Source organism: Oryctolagus cuniculus, chromosome 4 (assembly GCF_051225735.1).
Source record: "Oryctolagus cuniculus isolate XC-2025 breed Fujian yellow rabbit chromosome 4, ASM5122573v1, whole genome shotgun sequence".
NCBI classification, from domain to species: Eukaryota; Metazoa; Chordata; class Mammalia; order Lagomorpha; family Leporidae; genus Oryctolagus; species Oryctolagus cuniculus.
This window is the reverse complement of record NC_142870.1, coordinates 43,662,155-43,678,878: the sequence shown is the minus strand read 5'-3', so window position 1 is coordinate 43,678,878 and position 16,724 is coordinate 43,662,155. Positions and strand designations below refer to the sequence as shown.

At 34.5% G+C, this 16,724-nt stretch overlaps 1 protein-coding gene across 4 annotated transcripts in view; it reads right to left on the bottom strand.

The window, feature by feature from the left end:
- Window positions 1-16,724, bottom strand: part of CADM2 (cell adhesion molecule 2) — a 1,135,583-nt gene that overhangs the window by 317,755 nt on the left and 801,104 nt on the right. For 2 of the 4 annotated variants that reach the window (XM_051859415.3, XM_089330678.1), the window contains exon 2: window positions 3,616-3,642. The exons of the other annotated variants lie outside the window; for them this stretch is intronic. In XM_051859415.3, coding sequence (XP_051715375.1) covers window positions 3,616-3,642 — 27 coding nt within the window. The remainder of the gene's footprint in view (window positions 1-3,615; window positions 3,643-16,724) is intronic. 4 annotated transcript variants of the gene reach the window in all.

Genomic DNA, 16,724 nt, shown 5'->3' with positions numbered 1-16,724 from the left:
TGATTGGATATGAGAGTTGTGAAGGAGCAGAAGTTAAAAATGTTTCAAATCTTTAAACATAAAAAATGGGAAATATTGATGTCATGGGAAGACTTAGCAAACCCAGAGGGATCAGATTTGTAAAGTAAAATAAGATTAGTTTTTAATATTAAAGGGGAAATGTTCAGCAGAGTGATAGGAACATGAGATAGGAGATTAAGTCCACCAAAACGATAATGGAAATCAACTATGAAACTTTAGAGAAAAAAGAAAGTTAAATTAATTAATTCTCTTCTGACTGTAAGCAAGAGAAACCTATCTAGAAAGTTTAATTAAAAGAGTTGTGTTGGGGCAAAGTTGGTAAAGCCGCCACAGGCAGTGCCAGCATCCCATATGGGCGCTGGTTTGCGTCCTGGCTGCTCCACTTCCAATCCAGCTCTCTGCTATGGCCTGGGAAAGCAGTGGAAGATGGCCCAAATCCTCGGGTCCCTGCACCCACGTGGGAGACCAGGAAGAAGCTCCTGGCTTCGGAACAGCGCAGCTCCAGCCGTTGTGGCCAACTGGGGAGTGAACCAGCGGATGGACAATCTCTCTCTTTCTCCGCCTCGCTCTCTCTTGCTGTATGTAACTCTTTCAAGTAAATAAATAAATCTTAAAAAAAAAAAAAAAAAAGAGTTGTGCCAGGGACAACATTGTGGCCCAGCGGATTGGACTGCTGTCTTTCACACTTGCATTCCCTTTGGAGCATAGGTTCTAATTGTGGCTGTTCTGCTTTGGATCCAGCTTCCTATTAATGTGCCTGGAAAAGCAGTGGCCATCTATGTGGGAGACTCACATGAAGTTCCAGGCTCCTGGCTTTGGCCTGGCTCAGCTCCAGCCCTTGTGGCCATTTAGGGAGTGAATCTGGAGCTGAAGGATTCTCTCTCTCTTTCTCTCTCTCGTTCTCTCTCTCTCATTCTCTCTCTCTCTGTCTATCCCTTTGCATTTCAGATACATAAAAATACATTAAAAAAAAAAAGAATTGTGTCAAAGTCTCAAAGGGCAAGCATAAAATAGAGCCTTAGTGCTTCAGCACAGTGCCTGGAGTACCACGAGGGTACTGTTGCGATCTCACGCCTTGTAGGTGTCTGCTGCATTTTTTTTATTCCTCAGACTGTATTCATCTTATTAACTCCACATAGAAAATGTATGGCCATAAAAGTAATAGAAGTAGTTGAACTTTTCTCCTTCTTCTTGCATCTTTAATATTTCCCTCTTTTTCCTTTCTCCTTTTCATTCCTAAATTTTCAGGAAAGCAATTTGATGGGGTCGTTTGTCTTCCTCATGAGATTCAACCAATGACAGGACAGAAGTAGTTGTGGACACACAATTATCTAGAAAAGCTGCTTCCTTTATTTTGTAGGAAGTAAAGTTCATCTCTCAAAGGGGATGTAGAAAGCTGAACCAATACTGCATTAGAAAATTCATTCAAGGATCAAAGCCAGAACCTGAATACAATTTGTGTCTCCGAACAAAATATAGAAGGAGAAAGAGTCAAAGCAGCATTTAAAAATAAAATCAAGTATGTATAGAAACACTGAAACAAAGCAAAATGAAAAATCAAATAAAGCAACATGAAGGTACTTCAAAATGTTTGTGAAAAATGGAATTGAAAGATCAGATTATTTGGTGCAAAAATGTTTAAATTCATGCATATGAGGGTTCTTCAAAAAACTGATGGAAATATGTACTATGACAAAGCAATGCACATATTAAATTTTTGGACCAGAATAAGTTTATTCTTTGATTCTGTTTTCCACTAAATTTTGAAATACATTCATATTGTATTTATATTATTGGTCTCAGAAATAGGTATAGTAAACCATGCTTTTAAGAAAAAAGATAGGAAAAAGACAAGGTAGTTATCTGTGCCATCATTAACAACCGCTGATTCCGACTGAATTCTGTTTCAATCTAATCTATTGGAAAGTTGATGTTAATTACATAAATATACAGTTTTTGGAGTGAAAGCATTTTTTTTATAAAAAAAAGAAAAACCACATTACTCTTCAATATTCCAGAAGTTCCCCATATTTGCATGATTATAAAAGTGTAAATTAATGAGATGTGCTCCTCTCTAAAACTTCCTTCAATTCGTTAAGAAGTACTTCATCTGGGCTAAGAGAAATGAACTATTTATACAATCATTTGCTCTTATATTGTCTTAGATGTTATGTTTCTCTTATTCACATTTTTTCTTATTCGGAGGCCACTGCCTTGATATTGAAATTGGACACTAAAATCATTGAGTAGTTGTGTTTATTATATCTACATAATATACATCTTTCTCAAACAATATGTATAAATAAATTTGAATTTCTACTTAAGGCTTATTTCTTTTTACAAAGTGTCATGTCTTGCCTTTTTAACACCTGGTAGATGCAAAAAATGGGACATAGAGTAAACTATGTCCTTAAGCTTTCTAATTTTTTTCTTTATGTGCTTCGTTTTCCTGTGTCCAGCCTCTCAGACCCTTAAGAAACTAATTCAAGCTCCAGCTACAGATGGAGACATTGTCTGAGAGCTCAGGCCCTGGTATGTTTTAACTTTAACCCATTACACTCAAGCTCTGTAAACCACAACTAACACATTACTGTGTATTGATATTAGTTCTTTATTTCCCAAAATACACCTTTTAATCTTTTGTTGTATAAACACATTATGTTTATATATTTATAACCATGCATTCAGTATCAAGTAATATCTCCATTGCTCTGTGAGTATATTTCCTTTATTCACAAACTGATAGAAAATTACCTGTAGCAAAGTCTAGGTAACTGACCACATTTACTGTGAAAAAAAAAACCAGGAGAAGTGTGGACAATATAAGAAAAGGTGATAATAAAATCGCTATGTCATATTTTACATGTTTAGTAAAGAGGAAAGATGAGGATTTTTGTTTTTGTTTATTTGTTTGCTATTTAAGAAGCAGAAGTATAAAAATCTGAATATATAGATTGCTCTAGAGAGCATGGAGTTGAAACACATAAACTACACTCATTACATGTAACATATATTTAAATTATTTCAAATCCATAAATAATTAGACATATCAACTAAAAATCTTATTCTCCAAGGGATATTTTGGGCATTGGGTAAGCGCATACTCTCTGATGAAAATATATTTTCAAGTTTCTAGAAAACACAAGCTAAATGAAACCAAGAAATGAAATAAAAGTCATATACCCACAGTTTATAATATTCAATTTTTAAAGGATTAAATTTTCTTTCCACCTAATTCTCTGAAGGCGCACTCAATTCCAAGACTTTCTATCATCTTTATTTTATGCTGCATTTTTTGCAATTCTCAATTTAATCAAGGAAACTGAGTTCAGCAGGTGAAGATACTAATGCATAAAAGCAGTTTAGTCCATTTTGTAAAAAATGGGGAAAAAAACTAAAATTCATGAAGAACCATGCAAACACAGACATAAAACAGAAACTTGATCATGAAAATAAGAAATATTTGCAGAAATTTATGAACAATATCTACACACACTATTACCACCAACAAAATTGTTTCCATAATTAAAATGAACTTAAAACATTGAGAAAAAAAGGATCATAATGAATCATGCGGAGTTGACAGGAGCTCACCTTTAAGTTTATTTTTTGAAGCAGCCGCTGGTACCCAGCAAAGGATGCACAAGAGGAAGAGAACAAAAATATTAGGTATGAGCAGAGTTTCCAGGAAGAAACAGAGATGTTATTACTAGCAAAGTCTAGGAAGAAAACATTTGTGTTTCATGTGATTAACACACTTGAGATGAACTGGATTTATAAGACAGAAAGTGACAATTGTTATATTTTGTTAGTATATTATGAAAATCCTAAAAAAGAAACAGTAGCATAGATAAGCACCACACAGTGCAAATTGCAAACACTGCAAGTCATCAAATTTCTTTTAAGAAATCTATCTCTTTGCTTCTCTATGTCTTTCTAAATTTTAATTAATAATCATTTAAAGAAACACTCAAATATAGTTTAAATGTGTTTAATATTATTTAACATTTAAAATATAACCTAAGTTTGAGTAAATCATAAATCATGTGTGAATTAATCACAAGGGCCATTTCCACTGCTTGAGTGGTTCTGAAATACCAGAGAATGATTTTGAGTGCTTGACATACAACCTAAAGGACAGCAAGTCTTGTCCTTACCTCATGGATGTGAAAATAGGAACTCAACGAAGATCAGATTAGTTACTGAAAATGGCCCAGCTGGACAATACACTTGGCATTCGATCTGAGGTATATCTGAGTTCAAAATCTGTGCTCTTGAGAGTCTATCTTTAGCTTTTGGGATTTAAGGAAATGAGTCACGATCAAGCATCGGCTCTACGACAGCAAATCAAAATCATCTGAACCATTAGACTCCAGCCATCTTTGTGTTTGCTTGACCACATAATTATCAAACTAGAAAACTTATTACTTTAAGTGAAATCAATCCCTTAAGAAATATAAGATTATTTGTACCTAGCAGTAAACATGATTTGGGGCAGAAATAAATTTAATGAGGAAATTAGAACAGTCCTGTAGGACAGTCCCTTATCCAAAGGAAGACTGCTATGCAAAATGTGTAGTTTGAATATTTCTAAACACTTCTGAAGTGATATGTTCTACTTTGTTTTGGATGCTATTTTAAAATGAAGATTGATAGGAAGAAGTATTTCATTTTTTTAATCTCTAACTAATATTAAAGATGAACTTGTCCATCCCCAAATTGGGGAATACTCAGTCTTTCAAGTTTGGTAGACTGAAGATCAGTAAAATTTACCCTAAATTTCAGTACTTGTGACCTACATACAGAACTCTTCATTTATATTTCAGATTTTCCAGTTATTAACAGGTAAATAAAAATTATTAGAAAGTCCATGTACATGCCACTTGCTTCAGAGAGTTTCATTGTTTTCTTTCATTCACAACTATGCAGTATCTTACTATTAGCATTTATCTTTGGCTAGTTTATTTAAAAAGGAACTTTTCAAATAATAAGTATTTTTTCAGACATAAATGTCATGTAACAGCAGTCATTTAAACTCTGTTTATTCCATAGATTTAAAATGAAGGTAGAATGTTGGATAGAATGCTCACAATATTGTTTTGAAGTGTAAAATAAAAATATGCTTAAAAACCATAGACCCAAAATGTAATCAACAGATGTTTGTAATATTTCATTAATAATGATACATCAATTCATAAAAAAATGTAAAGCTCATTGTAATCACTACAGCATTAAAATATAGAAACCTACTCCTTTCTAAGTAGTGGAATTCTTCTACTTCATTGAATATTTCTAAGTATAAATTTTATACAAATCAATAAAATTGCAAGCAATACTAACAATGTCTTTTCTTTCTCCAATTCAGCTTCTGTGGTAATCAATGTTAATAGTTTGTTGATACTGAAAAATAACATGCAGTTCTTATATAAAATGTTTTGTTATTTTAAAATAAAATACATTCTTATTTTATTTCCAAAAGCATCATCTTACTATATTCATAGTTTTCAGAGTGCTTTCTCTATATTTGCCAAATTAATGTATGGGATTGACTAAACTCATTCATTTTCATACTCATTTTTGATAACTTATATGAAGTAGGAGAGTATTTCCTACAAACAGGATGTTTGTAGCATTTTCTTTTTCTACTAATAATGATTACACAACACTTATTGTTATAGAATGTCCCTTATTCACTGCAGTTGTGTTTCATTTCTTTAGGATGCATTTCCAGATTTATTTAGTATTTCTCTCCAGAAACTCCTGTCAAAGGAGAAGGTCTGAAATACTGCAGACAGAAAGGTTGAGAATATTTGGGAAGGAAATGTGCAGATACGTTGAATACTCAAAAAACGAGAAGGAGCCAGAGAAAGAAAAAAAGGAGGGGGAGAGAAAAGTACAGAATACATCACTCCAAAAACTGATATCCTGCAAAGCCGTCAGCTCTTTGAAATCACAAACTGCTTCATTTAATTTTCTGGCTATTTGTTTTTCCAATAAAAATATAAGTTTCTAAATTCTTTGTATAATTTCCACACATTTCAGAATTTCAATTACATGGAATTATTTTCATCTGCTTGAGGTTTCTTCTACATTGTTTTTTACAACTACACAACCATGAAAGACTTATTTTTAGATCATGCTAAATTTTATTTGCCTCAACTTCAAAGAAAATATTTCAGTATATCAATATATTGACTTGTTCATGGAAAGAGGAATTCCATTTCAAATGAATTCATATTTTAAAACTTCAATCATGAATTCACAAAAAATTTTTAAAGCATTATAAAGTTTAACGCAAAAATAATTGGCATTTCATAAGAGTTACAAGTAATCTTTTACAAAAATTAGTTTCTACTGAGAATTAGTAAAATAAAGTTAGAGAAAGCAAATCTCTTAGAGAAATCTAAGAGAAAGTAGGATGGAGGTAAACGACAGTTTTCAAACATTACGTGAAGGCAGAGGATTTTATTCCTAGATTATTGGGTAGGTACCAAAATAAAATAAAAAGGAAAACAAAAGTTCTCTGCCTGTTTCTGTGTGTGTTCAGGCAGCTAATACTAGACTAGGCTGGTTAATATAATTGGAAAGAGGCCAGGCTACCAGGCTTGTTAGCCCAATTATAATTCTCTGCATTTTCAATAAAAGAAGCTAAGATGACAGCAATACTGTCATAAATGTCATGTTCAATACTTGTAAGATTTTCCATAGTCAGCACAGTCCAATTATAAGTCAATTGTAAAGTGCACATTGCACATCACCCAAAAGTGACTGAAAATTACCTTAAAAATGCAATTTAACTGTTCATATTTAAAATGGAAAAAAAAGGATTTAAAAGACTTTGACCAAAAAAAGTTTCAGATATGACATCAATAGTGCTTCACCTTTATAGGAAAAGCAGTAAGTGCTACCTGTAACATTACAGATATTCACACTACATTTTCAGAGATGACTAGTTACAATATTAAGTTCATAAGTGGTCATAATTATATTGTTAATGATGTGAAAGTGTGTGCATATGTTTTTAGGGAAAAATTATGTGAATAATAAGACTGTTACCATAGCCACTTTCATAAGAATGTTAATCCATTTTGCTAATAACCTTTATGTCTAAAAACTCCAATACAAACCATCATAAAGTAAAAAGTACAATCAATCCATTATGTTACCAAGTTGGTTAATTAGTGTAATTGTATCGGGCACTTGTCTGGTTATTTCAGAGTTTTCACCACTGACTAACAATATTCCGAAGCCTTGGAGATTCTGAAACAGTGTTTCTCAAAGTGGAGCACGGGGACAGTATAAAAGGGCAGCACAGTACTCTCACGGGAGGGTGGATGAATCTATCTACCAAAAAGTTGATAGTGACATTTTCCCTTTTGCTTTTGTACCTCTTATTATAGTATTTACCATCTGAAGACAATGTCCTATATTTTTATCAATATTTGTAATATCTAGATAATACAGAACTAATTAGGTTTATTGGCACCTTCAGAAATGTTTGCTGAAAAGTTATTTGCCAGTGAAATATCTACTATATGTAGTTAGCAATGACATTATTAGTATTTATTCAGACAGAGCTCACATGGAAGCACTAGAGATTGTTTATTATATAGAATGATAACAAAATATTTTGTGAATTCAGCCTCCTGTGTTTTATTCTACCTTGCATGTACAAATGTATAGGGGATCTTAGATGAATACATTGAACTTAGAATCTACATTTTCCAAGGAGAGAGATTTCTGATACCTGTGACATCAGATTTATATATACATATATATATATTAGATTTACATATATTAAATGATTCACTTGTCCCAAATATATTTGCAATGAAATAGAACAAATCACTGCCACTGCTGGATATTGTACAACATAGTTTCTATATGAAAACAATTAATTTCATAGTACATAGTAGAAATTATAAAAATAAAGTAAAAGGAAAAAAGTGCATTGCCACTATTTCGTGGGAGAAATACAGTGAAAATAAGGGACCCAATGTATTGCAAAGCTGTCACCCAGAGCAGATAAACAACCATGTCCAGATCACAAGGCTCATCAGTAACTTACAACTAAAATATCATTCTGGAGGAACATATGTATTTTAAATATGCTAAAATGCAATGATTAGATTTACATACAATAAAACATGGCAGTGCTAATCAGTACCAACTGATTTGGATTCCTTTGTTCAAAGAAGGAAATCACACTGATTTGGAAAAGGTAAGTATTGCCACATCTAATTTATCCAATTCTGCATTATCACAATTGTTAAGACACGAAAACCAAAATGTTTGCATTACAGGGCTAGACAGTCACTTATACCCCCTCTTTTTAAATTATTATTATTTTCTGATCATCCAACACAGGTTAACACACATTTTTTGTCAGGAATCACCTGAGACTTATTTAAACCAGATCTTTCTTAGCCACCAACTAGTGTCATCTACACACTAGAATTTTCTTCTGAGGCTTGTTCGAATAGGTAGACTTGAAAAAGTGTGAATTTTACGTCGTAAACTAGTTACTTTTTGTTAATAACCACACAAATTTCATACTATGAAACACATGTAAAAATCATGTTCAAAATGTTGAAAAAAGAAACATTTTCTATAGAAATTATAATCTAGAATAAACAAACATTTGATGAGTAGAAATTCCTCAACAGAATTACTCCAGCCAATAAATTGGAAAAACAAGAAGTACAAAAAAAATCACCATTCTGCAATTCTTAATAAGTTTTTCTTGGGCAAATATCACCATTCCCACTAATTGATTGGAACAGAGAAGACTACACAACACATGACTCCTCTTGGAAGGATACAATATCACCTAAGAAGTCTTGCCAAAATAATCCAGCCTGGATAGGATGACACCTTCACATTGACCTTTAAATCCTAATACATAAAGGAAATGAAACATACATCAGAATGATGTACTTAGTCAATAATTTTCATATTTGGGTTCTTTAGTAAATAAATTTCAGAGAAAAAAAAACACTAATTGGAGGAGGAGCTTAAAAGACCACTTTGGATTTTGATTTGAGCCTGAGCTATTTCAAAACATAAAGGAATTATATTTAATGCTTAGTTGGGCTAATAGTGTTGTAATTAAATTTTTAAAATTATTATCTTTTCAAAAAAATCACATATTTATTAAAATTAATGGTTTCAATTCATTTCAAAATAGTCTTGGAATATATAGTGCTTGTTATATTTTCTTTGTGTTTGTGTATGTTTTAACAATTCCGGTAATAATCTGTAAAAATATTTTAAGAAAAATCTGCATGTATTTTTGTTTTAAATTTCACTATTTCTCAACATAACTTTTCCTGTAATAGTACTTGAGATCGTATGTTAAAAACAGCAGCATATTGGCTACTTATTGATACTTATGTAGAATGAAGTCATGTCATTTAAGTAGTCATGATATGTGCAACATAAGAGGTATTTTAATCATTTTAATAATTTTGACTTATGACACTATGTCTGGAAAACATAGGATAAGGTCAGGCACTGTGCGCAGTGGGTTGTCACTTGGGATGCCACATCCAATGTCAGAGTGCCTGGGAATGAGTCCTACCTCGGCTTCCAATCCTGTTTTTCACTAATACACCTGGGAGGCAGCAGATATGGCCTAAATACTTGTGTTACCTGCCACCCTTCTGGGAGACCTGGATCGAATCCCTGGCTCCTGGCTTAGGCCTGGCCCAATCTTGGCTATTGGGGGAGTAAGGAAGCAGATGGAAGAGCTTTCTCTCTGTCTCTCCCTCTCTTTTTCACTCTGCCGTCCAAAAAAAAAATAATAAAATAAGTAAATAAATAATTTTTAAGACTATAAGGTATTCGTAATCTCCACTTGGAAAAAACAATTTTGTTCCCAGGCAGATAAAACAGAACTTTATTGTAAGCTTTTAACTACCTTACTCATGTGTATTTTAAAATTACATAATTATTTCTTTTCCATTTTTCCTCATCCTATAAATATTATATTAATTGTATGTATCAAAATATCTTATGTTGTTAATATTTTTCTACTATTTCCATATTTCTAGTACTCAGTTTACATATAAATATTTACATTAGCTAATTCTAGATTTTTTTTTACTCTCAAGAATATTTAAACTTTATGAGTAATTACCAATTTCTAGTCTCTTTTTCTGGTACTATATTTCACTTTTCTCTGTAGGCTAGTGACTTTTGCCCCAACAGATATGGATAGAAGTTCTTAAGACAAAAATAGGACTCAGGGGCCGGTGCTGTGGTGCAGTAGGTTAATCCTCTGCCTGCTACACCAGCATCCCATATGGGTGCCAGTTCTAGTCCTGGCTGCTCTTCTTTGGATCTAGCTCTCTCCTGTGGCCTGGGAAAACAGAAGAAGATGGCACAAGTCCTTGGGCACCTGCACCTGTGTAAGAGACCCAGAAGCAGCTCCTGGCTCCTGGCTTCGGATCTGCTCAACTCCAGCCATAGGGGCCACTGGGGAGTGAACCAGCAGATGGAAGACTTTTCTCTATGTATCTCCCACTCACTGTAACTTTACCTCTCAAAAAAAAAAAAATGAAATTAAAAAAATAGGACTCAGATGCTTGCTTCTAGAAGAGATGATAAAAAGAATGTAAACAGACATCTCATTCACACATTATTTTGAAATTTTGAGGAACTATATGAATAAAAGCATCTGAATAAATAAAGTGCATGGGCCACCTCTGAAGTTATGTTTCACGTCTGTGTTACTCAACTAAGAAGCGATTTTTCAAAAATCCTAAATCTCTAATTGGAACAACATATAGTTGTGAAGATTTTCCTCATTTCATGTTATTCACAGATCTCAGTGGCTGATTTTGATGGACATTTTCAATATACATTGTTTATATTGTGACACCCATTACATTAACACCATTATATTTAAGAAATATTTATCTACAGATCCTTAAACAACTAATTTCTAAAGTCAGTGGGAGGGGCAGGCACTGTGACATAGCAGGTGAAGCTGTTGCCTGCAGTTCTGGCATCCCATATGGGCGTCAGTCCTAGACCATGCCTCTCCGCTTCCCATCCAGCTCTCTGCTATGGCCTGGGAAAGCAGTGGAAGATGGCCCAAATCCTTGGACCTATGCAGCCATGTGGGAGACCCGAAGGAAGCTCCTGGCTCCTGGCTTTGGATCATCACAGCTCTGACCCTTGCGGCTAATTGGAGAATGAAATAGTGGTTGGAAGACCTCTCTCTCTCTGCTTCTCCTTCTCTCTCTTTGTAACTCTGACTTTAAAATAAATAGTTAAAAAAATAGTCAGTGAGATTCATATTTTCAGCTTCCCAGATTTCCAATTTTTTAAACATTATAATTACAATTTCAGTTTATTCTACTTAATTACTATCCTAATTTGAATTTTACTCACCATTTTACTTTACTAATTTAAACATATCATATTAAATGAGACTTTTTTGCCAATATAGCAATTAGAAAATTCTAAAGAAACTGTATATGTGTGTAATATATGTACATATATATTTGCTTAATAGCTTTTTTAAAAATAGCTTTTTCAAAAATTGCAATAGGGAGTCTTAGGTTGACAGTAAAATTGAGAGGAAGTTACAGAGATCTCCTATGCATCTCCTTCCCCTACACATGCCTAGTCTCCTTCATCAACATCTCCTAAATCTGTTAACAACTGATGAACCTATATTAATTTTATACATAACAATCATCCAAAATCCACAGTTTCTACTGGGGTTCTCTCTCAGTGGGAGGAAAAACAGGGAGAGAAGAATCACTATGTTCCTAAAATTGTATCTGTGAAATTCATGGAGTCTGTATACCTTAAATAAAAGTTCTCCGGGGGGGGGGGGGAATAAAGCATGTTCATTCAATGAGCACTTCGATACCTATTTATAGTTTGTCAATTCCATAAAATAAATGAAGGCAATATGATTATTTAGATTAGTGTCATTTTCAAATTCTTTAGATGTGGTATCCAACAGTCTTTAATAATAATTTAATACAATCAAGGTTTTCTGACACACAGTTATTATATTACTGGAAGTCTTAATAAGTGACAGAAGAAATCACATGACTAATTCGATTGTAAAGGAAGGTTAATAGTTGGATTACTGATATTTCAGTTTTGGTGTAATGTATTATAGAGACCTTCACTGCCATCTCCATTGCAAATGCTCTTCCGCATATGCTGCATATGTCTTCTATTTAACTTATATTTTACATGGATACTTCGAATGTTTTTTATATACTTTATCATTCATTAAGTGCAAGGTAGCCCTCTGAGTCAATATGAATTTCTCTCTCTATTTTTTTAAGATTTATTTATTTGTTTGAAAGTCAGAGCCACCGAGAAGGAGAGGCAGTGAGAAAGACAGTGAAAGGAAGAGGGAGAGGGAGAGGGAGAGGGAGAGGGAGAGGGAGAGGGAGAGGCAGAGGCAGAGGCAGAGGCAGAGGGAGAGGCAGAGAGAGAGCCAGAGCAAGAGAGCAAGAAAGCGAGAGAGTGAGAGAGAATCTTCCATCTGCTGGCTCACTCCCCAAATGGATGCAACAGCCAGAGCTAGGCCGATCTGAAGCCAGGAGCCAGAGACTTCTTCCAGGTCTCCAACGTGGGTGCAGGGGCCCAAGGACCTGGACCATCTTCTGCTGCTTTCCCAGGCGCATTAGCAGAAACTGGTGCCCATATAGGATGCTGGCACTGCAGGCAGCCATAGTGCTGGCCCCGAATTAATAATATTACTAAAAACATGAATTTTACTGTACAGAATATGGTGTAAAATATTTAATTATCATTTTATTTATGACACAGCAACAAATGATGGGTAATTGACAATACCTCCATCTTAATTGAAAAGCACAAGAATCAGAAGCAACATATGTGACACTTCTTAGATATGGGTTTCACAAGTGCATTTCAAGACACAGAAGAAAGCATATGTTAAGGGCTGGTGCTGTGGCATAGCAGATAAAGCTGTCACTTGTGACACTTGCATACTTTTTGGGTGCCACTTTGAGTCTTAGCTGTTCCACTTCCAATCCAGCTCCCTGCTAATGTGCAGCAGAAGATGGCCCAAGTGTTTGGGCCCTTGCATTCATGTGGGAAACCCAGAAGAATCTCCCAGCTTCTGCCTGGCCCATCCCTGGCTATTGCAGCTGTTTGAGGAGTGAACCAAGAGATGGAATCTCTCTCTCTCTCTCTCTCTCCCTCCCTCCCTCCTTCCCTCCCTCTCTGTATCTCTGCTTTTCAAATAAACAAATGTTTAAAAAATAATTATCAAGTTATTTTAACAAATTATATATAAATGAATTTAAAAAGCAAACATGATCTTGATTTCAGTGGCCAATGTAGTGTTTATAAACAGGAATAGTAATTTGAAGAAAAAACTAAAATGGTGTGAACTAAACATACCTTTCATTAGTGAAACATACTCTAAGTGGAGTTGTTTATGTCATAATGTCAATATTTGAAGGAAGGAGATTCCAAACATAAGTGGCCAGATTGATAAAATGCCAATAAGTAACACTAATCAGGTCATATGGTAATAAAATGACAAATATCTTAAGAGTTGAATTTTAAAAAAATCTGGGTGTACTCATAATATTTTCTGCACACCAATGCTGAGGAAAATTTCTTTGAAATTTTATCTCTGTCCAAATGAACATTTGTGAAAAAGTTGTTTTAAACAGTGTCCACTATTAAAATATGGTTAAATGAAAGGGGTTGCAAAGAGAGAGATGAAGACTCTCCTAATTGCAACCTACCTAATTATAAAGTAGTAATCAAGCTACTTTGTAGTTTATATGTGAAAGCAAATTATATTGCAAATAACTTGGAATGTCATGAACTGTTTCTCATCACCAGAATGTGGCAAATATTTTAAGAGAAAGGCTACATGAAAACAATTATGGATATACAGCAATAAATTAGATTTCATGAACCACTCAAGAAAACCATTATCATTACTCCATATTTACATTAGAGGCAAATTATTTGAATTGATAGTCAAAACACTGACATTCAAAATGAGGTTTGTCACCAAAGAGAGAGCCAACATACTTTTTGATCAAGCAAGTAAGTGATGCATAAATATAGTCTAGATTCTCATTTTCCTAAAATCTCAAAATGCTACTGAAAGCAAGTGGGACAATTACTTCATGATATGCTAGGTGAATTGGCAGCTACTTTTGGCTTGTCTGATAATGCACAACTGTTTATGCAGTTATGTTCATTTTATTTTGGATACTGCAAATAGCTCCAAGATTTTAAACAGGTACATTCAACCTAATCATAGTAAAATGCAAAAATTCATATTTTAATAGAATATGTACTGTCAAAGAAGATAGCAGGTTAAGTTGGTACACTCAGAGTCTGAATGTTTGCAACATCCATGTTCACAATGGAAAATAGTGGTGATTTTAGATCTACCTTTTATGTGATTACCTTGAAAGTTATATTCAAACAAATCCACATGATATATAATGTATTTGAAAATATAATGTGAGAGGTTTTCAAAAAGTTTAATGAAAATGTTTGTTATGAAAGAAATATTTGTGAATTTCCAAAACTTTTTGCACTGAAATAAACTAAACTTCTTACAATATATCTGAATAGTACATAGCTTAAGAATAAGACATAAGTTTGAAAGGAGCCCTTATCAGAGTAGCTTCAATTCCAAAATTTCAAGCAAAAACAAACATCAGATTTATGGTGAAGCGTGGGAGGAAGAATGGTGATATCTTTAACATCTTATGAAAAGTTTGTGTAACGCCCTTAAGAGATCAGCAATTTACCAATAAATAACTTGTTTTAAGAAGGATAAGATGGGGGCCTGCACTGTGGCTTAGTAGGTAAGGCTACCACCTGCAGTGCTGGCATCCCATATGGGTGCTGGTTCGAGTCCCAGCTGCTCCACTTCTGATCCAGCTCTCTGCAATGGCCTGGGAAAGCAGAGGAAGATGGCCCAAGTCCTTGGGCCCCTGCACCTGCATTGGAGACCTGGAAGACATTCCTAGCTCCCAGCTTTGGATCAGCCCAGCTCTGGCCATTGTGGCCAGCTGGGGAGTGAATCAGCAGATGGAAGACCTCACTCTCTCTCTCTCTGCCTCTCCTTCTCTCTCTGTGTAACTCTTTCAAATAAATAAATAAATCTTAAAAAAAAAAAAAGAAGTATAAGATGATGTGAAAGATGAAGCTCCCAGTATCAGAACATCCACATGAATTTGTGAAGAAATACAAATCTTGTTCTTGCTCTAACTGAACAGGACATATACAGCAGAACAGCACCCAACACATAGACAAGCCAATTAATTCAGCTTATTGGGTTCTAACTGAAAAATTAAGGTTGAGAAAAATTTCCACTCCATAGGTACCAGAACTGTTGTACCCACATCATCTGTAGATGAGATCAGAATTTCAATGGCAATTTTAAGCAAATGATTTCAAGATCCCAAAGTGTTTCAGAAATGAGATATAACAGAAGATGAAACATGGATTTACCAGTATAGTCCTGAAGATAAAGCACAAGCAAAGCAATGGTTACAAAGCAGTCCTGTGAAAGCAGAGCCAGACAAATCACACTCAAAGATCAAGGCACTAGTGCTTTGCAATGTTCAAGGCTTTGTGCTTGTTGATTCTCTGGTGGCTAAAGAATCATAATAACTGCTTAATATGAGCATATTTGGGGAAAGATAGCTAACGCTTTAGCAGAAAAATACCTAGAAAATTTCACCAATCCTTTTAAACCATGACAATGTGCCTGTTCACTCTTTTCATCCAACAAAGGCAATTTTGGTGGAGAATCATTAAGCACCCAACTTGAAGTCCTGATTTGGCTCCTTTTGACTTCTTTCCCTTGCTAATTTTAAAAAATCTTTTAGGAAGGGCTAGTGCTGTGGCACAGCAGGTTAAGCCCCTGCCTGCAGCCTCCAGCATCCCATGTGGGCTCCTGTTGGAGTCCTGTCTGCTCCACTTCCAAACCAGCTCCCTGCTAATGTATCTGCTAAAGTAGTGAATGATACCCCAAGTCCCCAGGCCCCTGCACCCACGTGGGAGATCAGAAGGAGGCTCATGCCTCCTGGCTGTGGACTGGTTCAGCCCTGGAATTGCAGTCATTTGTGGAGTGACCCAGCAGGTGGAAGAGCTCACTCTCCCCCTCTCTCTGTCCTCTTTCTTTAAAAAAAATTTTTAAGAATACTCATTTTTTATGTAATAATGTAAAAAAAAAAGACTGCATTGACATATTAAACTCATGGTGCGTTCAGCTCTTCAGGGATTGACTAAAATAGCTAGAATCATGGCTCACAATACTATCTTAAACTTTATGGAGCTTATGTTGAATCATAAAGTTTATTTTTTTTGAGTTTACCTGATACTTTCATTTTCCACCAACTGTTTAAAACCCTGTCATAAGCCTGCAATGACCAATAACTTCACTAAATCAAATTGAAAATAAATTTTCAAAGTAAAAATGTTTTCTTTACAGACAATGTTCTACCCTAAATTTTGTAGGATTGATATTTGTAAATCTCACAGATAAAAAAAAGCAATTTAGTGCTTTTTAAAAAGTTTTCCATATCTATGATAGAGAATTCACAAAGAAACTCTGAGGTCAGACACTGTTAATTCTAAATTGCATATGTGGAAATTGAGGCCTGAGGGAGAGTAAGAAACTTTTTTAATACTACTCAGCTACACAGAAATGATACAGA